Source organism: Myotis davidii, unplaced genomic scaffold, assembly GCF_000327345.1.
Source record: "Myotis davidii unplaced genomic scaffold, ASM32734v1 scaffold1238, whole genome shotgun sequence".
In the NCBI taxonomy this organism is placed as follows: Eukaryota; Metazoa; Chordata; class Mammalia; order Chiroptera; family Vespertilionidae; genus Myotis; species Myotis davidii.
This window is the reverse complement of record NW_006289106.1, coordinates 167200-176552: the sequence shown is the minus strand read 5'-3', so window position 1 is coordinate 176552 and position 9353 is coordinate 167200. Positions and strand designations below refer to the sequence as shown.

The 9353-nt window shown below is 57.6% G+C and overlaps 1 protein-coding gene across 1 annotated transcript in view; it reads left to right on the top strand.

Annotated features, from left to right (window-relative positions):
* The window catches only part of ZSWIM4 (zinc finger, SWIM-type containing 4), a 14699-nt gene extending 6855 nt beyond the window's left edge, over nucleotides 1-7844 (top strand). The window contains 10 exon segments of the mRNA XM_006761400.2: nucleotides 1-110; nucleotides 676-1017; nucleotides 1620-1757; nucleotides 2089-2343; nucleotides 2795-2930; nucleotides 4263-4417; nucleotides 5216-5379; nucleotides 6706-6787; nucleotides 7184-7445; nucleotides 7682-7844. The exon segment at nucleotides 1-110 is cut by the window's left edge and continues 19 nt beyond it. Of these exon segments, the coding sequence (XP_006761463.2) occupies nucleotides 1-110; nucleotides 676-1017; nucleotides 1620-1757; nucleotides 2089-2343; nucleotides 2795-2930; nucleotides 4263-4417; nucleotides 5216-5379; nucleotides 6706-6787; nucleotides 7184-7445; nucleotides 7682-7844 (1807 nt within the window).
* The last annotated feature ends 1509 nt before the right edge of the window (nucleotides 7845-9353 follow it).

Genomic DNA, 9353 nt, shown 5'->3' with positions numbered 1-9353 from the left:
CTGGCTCCAGCTGCTTGGCAAGTGGGACAAGTTGGACGTGTGCCCACTGGAAGAAGGCAACTACTCTTTCAACGGTCCAAGCCTGCAACCTACCGCAGCCCTCAACCCAGGTAGGAGAAGGGTCCCTGCCATACCCAAAACCATGACCTCTGCAGTGCCCTGCCTCCCCATCTGGTGCTCTGGGGGAGGAAGAGGAGGCCCCGCCCTTGCCTGCCCTGCCCTCCAGGAGGGAGGGAGTGCCCAGGGCAAGGCAGTGGGTAGCCCAAGGGACAGTGCAGTGGAATGCTTGAGACACCTGTAGTTCTGGCTGTTCTCCTAATTTAGCCTCCTGGCAATGGAGGCGAGCATGGGGGGAACAAGCAAAGAAAGATATTAAGAAAAAAGAGGCAGGAATGAAAGGAAAGAGACAGGAGGAGAGAGTGAGGAAGGGGGCATGGGGAGAGACATTAAGAGAAAAAAAGAATAGAATGTGAGGAATAGAAAGATGGACAGAAAGACAGTTATTCAACCTCAGTGTTCAACACACACACCCACACATGCACCTTTGAAAGGCTGCTGTAAGGATTTGAGATGGCACATGTCCACCGATGCACCCAGAGTGTAGCCCTAAGTGGCACTCATTGTGGGGAGCCAGCCATGACCCTGCTGCTAGGCCATGCTGGACCTCTCCCACAGGCCCGGAGGAGGAGGTGGCTGCAGGTTCCCGCCACACCGTGTTTGGCCGAGCCCTGCAGGCTGGGTCACTGCATTGGAGTGACCCCCATCTTCAGAGGATCCTGGCCAGTGACTGCTATGGCCCCAGCCTCACAGGCCATGTGGGCAGCGACAAGGCAACCTTTGACCCCCAGGGCCGCCCCCTCTGGCTGGGGGAGCCATTCCCCACTGCTTGTGCCCGGGTGGACACCCTGCGTGCCCACGGATACCCCCGCCAGGCCCTGCGGCTAGCCGGAGCCATCGTCAACACACTCCGGCTGCAGCGGCGGCATCAGCTGGAGAGCTACAAGCAGCAGAAAAAAGGTGGGCACCAATATTATGAGGTCCTGGGGCTGTTGGCACAGATGCCACCTGCTGGAGGCTGTGGCAACCCAGGGAGGGGGTCTGTGGGTACCACTGAAGGTCCCACCGGGAAAACCCAACCACCATAGGTGTCTTGAGCATACAGGAATTTAATGCAGGGGATTGAGGGCTCACAAAGCCACTGGAGGGGATGCAGACTTAGAAGTCAGGAAGCCGCTGCCTGAGTTCAAGAACTTGAACTTCAGAAGCACAGTCAGTGCAGCAGCCGGCAGCCTCCACGGGGCAGTTCCCACGAGAACACCAGAAGCTGCTGGTTGGCTTCTCAGGTGGTGGGGTTAGAGGTTGTGAGGGGGAACGACACTGGTTGGAAGTCGTACCCAGTTCCTCCAGGTGTCCTGCCAGGCCTGGGAGTGGCTGTGGGACAGGAAGCCAGGGGGCTGCAGAGGTGACCGCTGCTGCAGAGAGCGAGGGGCCGAGAAGATGACCACTGGGTGGGCAGGGGGTGGGCAGGCACTGTGTGGCTGGCTGGGGGTTCAGAGAGAGAAAGCCCCCCAGGGGCTAAAGAGGATGGGTGGGCATTGAGCCCCACTTCCGGCCTGCAGAGCTGCTACAGAAAGGCTCCACCTGCATCACCAACACGGAAGGATGGGTGGGTCACCCCCTGGACCCCGTCGGCTGCCTCTGCAGGGCACTCCTGGAGGCCTGTCGCCTGGAGGAAGATACCCTTGCCCTTTACTCAGGTACTCACAGGGGTCCCCTGGAGGAGGTGGGGCAATCCCTACCTCTCTGGTTAAGCCCCCTGGCTCAGTACCCCTAGAAAACGAGGTTACACCCTCACCCTTGCTGCAACCTCCTCCCCGCCCCCCTTCCTCAGTGCAAGGAGCCAATGGGCTTCGCTTCTGAAAGTGCGGCCACTGTAGGCCTATCTGCTGCTTGAAGATGGCCCAGCTGCTGGGAGCAGCTGGACTCCCCTATACCACGTACCCTCAGTCTCCATGCCTGGGGTCAAGGGCCACTGGGGTCCCAGAAAAGGGGTCCCCCTCCAGCATCTTTAGTGCCGCTCTCCCACAGACACGGGCCCCGAGAAGCGGAAGGTGGCCTACCAGCACGTGCAGGTACCCGGGAGCCCTGGGGAGTCCTACCTGGCGCTGGCACTGGAGGTGGCACTGCTGGGCCTGGGACAGCAGCGGGCCCTGCCCGAGGGGCTGTACGCCCAGGACAAGGTGGTGCGCAACGAGGAGCAGCTGTTGGCGCTGCTGGAGGAGGTGGAGCTGGACGAGCGGCTGGTGCAGGTGCTGCGCAAGCAGGCGGGGCTGCTCCTGGACGGTGAGGCCCGCCCCGCGCCCGGTCATTCGGTCTTTTGGTCCTTTCCCTCAGCATTTCCTAAAGGGTGAGATCCCTGGCACATTCTGGCAGCCAGTTACTGCTGCGAGTGGTGTGGTCCGGCTCCCTGCCCACCTTGGAGTCAGGGAGCCAAGTCGCTGATGCCCAGCTGACGTCACTGGCTCTGCCCACGGTCCTGCCTTATGAGGCCTCACCCTGCATCTGAGACCTGCCCTCCCAGGGCTGCCCGGGGTTTCCTCCTTTCGAATTTTCCAGGGCTTTTCTGTCTCAGCCCCGTGTCCCCATGCCCAGGACCTCTCCCGCCCCTAGTCCCTGCCACTCTGTCCTGGGGTCTGCCCATCCCCTCCTCAGCCTGGGGTCTGGAAAGGCCTGGGGAGGGGTAGAAGGTCAGAAGTGAGCCCACCTGGGGGCTGAGCTCAGGCTGCCCCTGCAGGGGGTCCCTTCAGCGGCTTCGGAGAAGTGCTGTTCCGGGAGAGCGTGCCGATGCACACCTGTGCGTGCTACCTGTTCACCGCCCTGCTGCCCCACGACCCCGACCTGGCCTACCGCCTGGCGCTTCGAGCCATGAGGTAAGGACAGGCAAATGGCTGGGGACTGCCCACTGGGCCAGACAGGATTGGGGGCACGCTCACAGCCCCATCCTCCTCCCACATTCACAGCCTTGATATTTCAGTCTGACCTCACGCTGGCATTCCAGCTTCCTATTAAACAGTGTATAATATTATTTTGAATTTGAAAGACATTCCCTTGGCAACAAAAGTCAGAGTGCTGCCCTTTTTGGCTGTGATACCTATAGCACAAGCAAGAAAATAATAAAAAAAAATACACAAGTGGTACCATATCAAATTAAAAAGCTTCTGCACAGCACTAGCTGATAGAACCACTGGGATAGAGTGTTGGCCTGCAGACTGAAGGGTCCAGGTTCAATTCCGGTCAAGGGCATGTGCCTTGGTTGCGGGCACATCCCTAGTGGGGGGTGTGCAGGAGGCGGCTGATGGATGTTTCTCTCTCATCAATGTTTCTAGCTCTCCATCCCTCTACTTTCCTCTCTGTGGAAACTCAGTGAAATACATTTTTTTTTAAAAAGAGTATTTTTCTAGGCCGGTTTGTCCCAACATACTTAGGCAGTGTTCCAACTTTTTTTTTTATTATTGATTTTAGAGAGGAAGGGAGAGGGAGAGAGATAGAAACATCAATGATGAGAGAGAATCATTGATCGGCTGCCTTCTGCATGCACCCTATTGGAGATCAAGCCTGCAACCTAGGCACGTGCCCTTGACCGGAATCGAATCCGGGATCCTTCAGTCCGCAGCCCAACGCTCTATCCACTGAGCCAAACCAGCCAGGGCTGTTCCCACTTTCTTATCAAGAGTTGAGATTTCTGAAAATCTGTAATTGGAAATTGGAAGTTGGTCCTCCTTTTACACCGATGACACGACACGTTCTGTACCTAAGCTTTGCCCCTTGTTTTCACTGCGCATCGTATCTTAGAGGCTTGGTTGTACCACATCGCACATGAACCACTGTGGGGATGCATCCTAAGAGAACCAATCTGGATAGACATTTATGCTGTCGAAAAAAACAACATTACAATGAATTATCTTTTATCATTTCACACGTATACCAGCCGATCACAGAAGCAGAATTTTGTAAAATCCTTTCAGGAGACAGACAATCCCATCATCTCTTTATCAGCCACAGGGCCTTTGGTACGTGAATAAAACATTGTTTATTTAACCAAACCCCAAGTGATGGACATAAACAACACTGCAGTGAACATCGTGCACACACACCCATCTTCCTGGCTGCTCAGGGCTTTGCTGCCTCAGAGGCCTCTCTCCTGGGAAGGATGGAGACTCAAGCTTTGCCTCACCATGGGCTGGCTTCTTGCTTCATCCCAGGCTGCCTGTACTGGAGACAGCACTTCCGGCGGGCGATCCTCACCCCAGCCCACTGGACTCCGTCGTGAGTAACCGCTTCCCCCGCTGGTTTATCCTGGGCCACCTGGAGACGCGCCAGTGCGAGCTGGCCTCCACCATGCTGACCGCGGCCAAGGGTGAGGAGGACGCCGCCCTTGTCCCCCTGTCCTGCCTCTCCTTCCTCCTCTCCTTTGTTCCTTCCTCCCTCTTGTCCTTTTATCAAATTCCACTAGTTTTCCTGGGGCACTTTTTAGGTGGACCAAGACTGGGGCAGGGGCTAAGGATGCCGTAGTAAACAAAACTGTCCCAAATCCCGCGCCCTGTGGTGTTACATTCTAGTGGGGCAGACAGACAATAAGCAAGGCGAAGAGGATAGTTATGCAGTAAGTGGGGAGGTAACAAGTGCGCCAAGGAGGATAAAGCACATCCATATTTCTCTCTGCCTTCCACTGTCTCTAAAAAATCAATGGAAAAATATCGTCGGGTGAGGATTAAAACAAACAAACAAATTAATATTCGTGTAGCTTTTGCCATGCTAAAGCCTTTGCTGGTATGGGTTCTCCATGGCCCTATGAGGCGGGTACTATTCCATTAGTATTACTCATTGCACAGGTGGGCAGCCAAGGCACAGAGAGGTGAAGTGACTTGCTCAGGGTCACACAGCAAGGCAGGGATTTGAACCCTGGCATTCTGATTCCAGAATCCATCCTCTTGACTATTAGGCATGTAGCAGGTTCCTAAGTGGCTTCTTCCCACTGGAAGCGGAGGAAGGCAGAGGAGAGAAGGGGGGTGGGAGTGCAAAGAGTGGTCGGGGTCTTCACAGCTGGTTGCCAGGTTCGTGACCCTCCATGCTCACACCTGTGCACCTGTGTGGAGGGAACCTGCATGAACTGCCTGGTGTAACCATGGTGCCAATGTCCCTCCCCTTCCTCCAGGAGACCCCAAATGGCTGCACACAGTATTGGGCTCCATCCAGCAGAATATCCACTCTCCAGCCTTGCTCTTCAAGCTGGCACAGGATGCCTGCAAGACCGCCACCCCGGCCAGCACACCCCCAGACACCACCCTGCTGGGCATTGCACTGGAGCTGGGCCTGCAGGTGAGGGCCCCTGGGAAGATGGGGAGGGGGGTGCGGCCTGTGGGAGGGGCCAGGATGTGAGCAGCCACAGGAAGGCAGAGTCTGTAAGTTCTGGGAGGGGGAGAATGAGGTTATCAGTGGAGTGGGCCTATGAATTAGACTCATTGGCTGAGTCTGAAGGTGAGAATCTACCTCTGAGGGTGTGGCTGAGGAGGAGGAGGAGGGTCCTGGAACCTGCTGGTGAGAGGGTGGGCCACAGAGGGAGCAGAGCCTTGGAAATGAGGCCTGGGGCTGGTGTGCTTCAGGTTAAGGACCATGGGCGGGTGGGGCTGAGAGGGGGACCTGGGGGGAGCAGCAAAGCCTGCCAATAAGAGGTGGGGCTTCAGGGGAACCCAGCCTAGAAGTCACCATTGAGGGTCTGGGTTTGGAGGGAGGCCTTGAAGCTGAGGAGCTGCCTCTGGAGTGAGGTCTGTGGTGACAGTCATGGGGCTGAGTGTCCGGCCACCCCCAGGGCCAGGCCATCTGGCTCTGGTGAGGCAGAGGCCGCATGCTCGGTGTAGCCTGTAGGTGAGGAGCCAGCTGCAGGCTGCGTGATGTGGAGGTAGGCAGGGCCTCAGAAGGTGACCTAGTAAATAAGGGAATAAGGCACAGCCTGGGGCAGGCTTGCAGGGTGGGGTGGGATCTTCCCAGGTAGAACTAGAAAGCAAGGGGCCCTCAGGGGCAGAATTTCCTGAGGGGACTGGAGTCATGGGGGGATGTGGAGGGGGCAGGACAAGGGTGGGGCTCTAGACAGGAGACCCTCTACTTAGGAGCTTCCAGAAGGCAGAGCCCACCAGGTAGGACTGGGGATGGGACCTGAGGAGAGAGGCCAGCAGGGAAGGTGCTTATTGGGGGTGAGAGCTAAAGACGGTGGGACCTGTGCAGCAAGTGCTCTGTTGGGGGTTACGGGGGGGAGTCAGTAGACATGAAGCATGGAACTTTCTGGAGAGAAGGAATGGGTCGGCTTGTTGTCCAGAGTAGGATGCATGGGGCCCTCCACAGAACAACAATAGCAGTAATAGTACTGGCTGACGTTAGCCGAGCACTTTGAGGCAACAGGCACTGTGCAAAGAGCATTACTATGTAATCTCGCTTCTCACAACCCTATGCAGTAGATAAGATTTTTATCCCCGCTTTACAGATGAGTAAACTGAGACCCCAAGAGGTGAAGCCATTTGCCCAGACTGTGTGGCTCACTGAGTCAGCCCCTAACTTCTGTCTTCCTGGGCCCCTAAGGATCCCAACCTCTCTCCCTCAGCCAGCCTGAAGTTTTGGGTGACCTCTTTCTGTCCCGTTTCACCCCTGCAGGTGATGCGGATGACCCTGAGCACCATGACCTGGCGGCGAAGGGAGATGGTGCGCTGGCTGGTCAGCTGTGCCACGGAGATTGGTGAGAGGCCCCAAGGGAATCTGCCACCCATCTCTTTATGGAACCAGATGGGCACAAGAGAGAAGTAGACTTTCCTTTGGATCGAGCCTGCGCTCAGAGCTAAGCCCGGAGGGAATGTTGGGCGGAGGGACTGTGCTGGACAGAAGCCCGGAGGCTGGCCCGGCTAAATGGCTTGGAGAGGGCCATTGGCACCAAAGCTAACCCCCCTCGTACACAGTCCCAGCCAGGCCTGCTGTGCCCTGTTCTTTTGGGAGGGGGAGGCTACCCAAGGGGTGAATGAAGGGAGTGTGTCTCCAGCCCTGCTGCTGGAGATGGAGATACTGGGGTGACCCTGTGGACACACGTCCGCATTCCGGCCCCTCTCCCTGACCCGTTTCACCATCTTGCCTTCCCCAGGTCCACAGGCTCTGATGAACATCATGCAGAACTGGTTCTCCTTATTCACGCCGGTGGAGGCGGCCACCATCGTGGCCGTGACGGGCACCACCCATGCCACGCTACTGCGGCTGCAGCTGGACGCGCCCCGGCGGGAGGAGCTCTGGGCCTGCGCCCGCGCCCTGGCCTTGCAGTGCGCCATGAAAGACCCGCAGAACTGCGCCCTGCCCGCTCTCACCCTGTGCGAGAAGAACCACGCAGTGCATTTGAATGAAGCCTTGCAGTGAGATCCATTGCAATGAATCGCCCTGACCTCCTCCCCTCCCGCTTGCTCCCTACCCCACCCCCTACTCCCCATCCCCCACCACAGCTCCCTTCCTCTCAGCCCTCAGGTCAGGGGCTTTCCTCTTAGTGCTGAACTGAGCCTCTGGGCCTGGGGCGGGAGGGGCGGGGGAGAGGGGTGTCACGCAGGCAGGGGGAAAGCTGAGTTGCTTCCTGTGACTGTATTTGAGCCCCAAGGTCCCTGTGGGTCCAGCGGAAATCTGTATCTGTGGGGTGGGGGCTACCCTCCTGCCTGCTAACTGACGGGCACCTTCAGTTCACCCAGTTCCTGGAGACCCTCAAACAGACGTACAAGGGCAAGAAGAAGCTCATGCTGCTGGTGCGGGAGCGTTTCGGCTGAGGGCGTCCGGCGGGTGGCGGGCAGGGTCTCCCTTGGCTCCTGCTTCTGTGCCACCCACTCTGCACCGGGCACCTGGACAGGAGGGCTAGTGGCATCTCAGTATTGAGTCAGGGAAGGAGCCCAGCTGGAGCTAGGTGGTCTTGCCTGCCTTCCCCCCAGCCTGGCTGGACGTGGGAATGGGGGGTGGCGTCCTGCCACGTGCGTGCCTAGGATTATGCGAGCGAGTGTGCGAGACGCAAGGATCAGAAGCCATACCACCAACCAGGGGCCTAGAAGGGGGGTAGCTGGTATGGCCCCACTTGGGTACCCCAAAAGCAATAGCAAGCTTCCCCTCCCCAAACTCACAGGCCTGGCTTGGGCTCCAGGAAACTGGGAGGCAGGACTTTCCAGAAACTGGCTCTCAGTCAATGTAGCAACCCCCCCCACACACACACACACCCTACGCTGGGTGGCCAGGGGACTTGTGTTAAAGCATCTAAATCTCCTCTGTACCCTCCTCTCACTGCCTCAGGAGCCCCCTCCAGGGTATCCAGCCAGGGCCAATGGCTCACCCCCACTGAAGGATTTAAAGAGGCCTCAGGCCTCGGCCACATACCTCAACCCCCATCCGGCCAGGACTCCCATTCCTGTGGGTACTGGGGTCCCAGGATGGACCAGGGGGAGGAGGGGTCGTTGCCTCTTCTCCCCTTACCTGCTAGTCACTGGACATACATCTCAGGAACTGAGCCACGCTCACACTGTCCTCCAGACCTGGAGACGGCACAGGGGGCCAGGGACTCCCCACCCCAAATTCGGAAAGGAAAGCGCGGCTGGCCTCTGAGCATCTTCTGGCTCTGCCTCTCCCTCTCCTGTCTCCCTCTCCGCCCCTTCACCTTGCCCTCCCTTTCCGCTTCCTCTCCGTCTAGCCTGCCCTCTGTGTGTCTCTAAGCCCCAGCTGCTGTCCTTTTGGCCTCCCCACCGTCCCTCTTGTAATTAAGGACAAAAGACCACATGATTTTATAACTGTTTTTTTCTATTTATTGAACTGTATATTGTATTTCCTTTTTCCTTTTTGTTTTTTAAAGATTGAACACAGCTTTCTCTTCTTTATTTTGAGACTGAGGTGTGTGTTCCCCTGCCCTCCCACCCCCACACAGGGCCCTCCGCCTTTCTCTCCATAGGAAATCTCCAGCCTCGACTGTGGGCACCGGAGTGGGCAGGAACATTTCCATTTTACAGGCGAGAAGACGGGGGCTCCAAAGTTTAAGGAAAGGGCATCCATTTCAGGAAGACACAGAAGTCTGATTTCGGACCCTGCTGGGCCACTGGCGGCCCATGCCAGGCTGCGTGGCTGCTGCGCCAATTGCTCTGTGCCATCAGCAGGTGGGAGCGGGGCTGGCGCCGTCAGCATGTGGGAGCAGCAGCAGCAGGAGTGGGGCTGCCAGCAGACAGGGGACCACGGGCCGAGGCAGGAGGGGCGGGGTGGAGGCAGGGAGGAAGGTCAAAGTCCTGCCCCTGTGCCCACTGCAG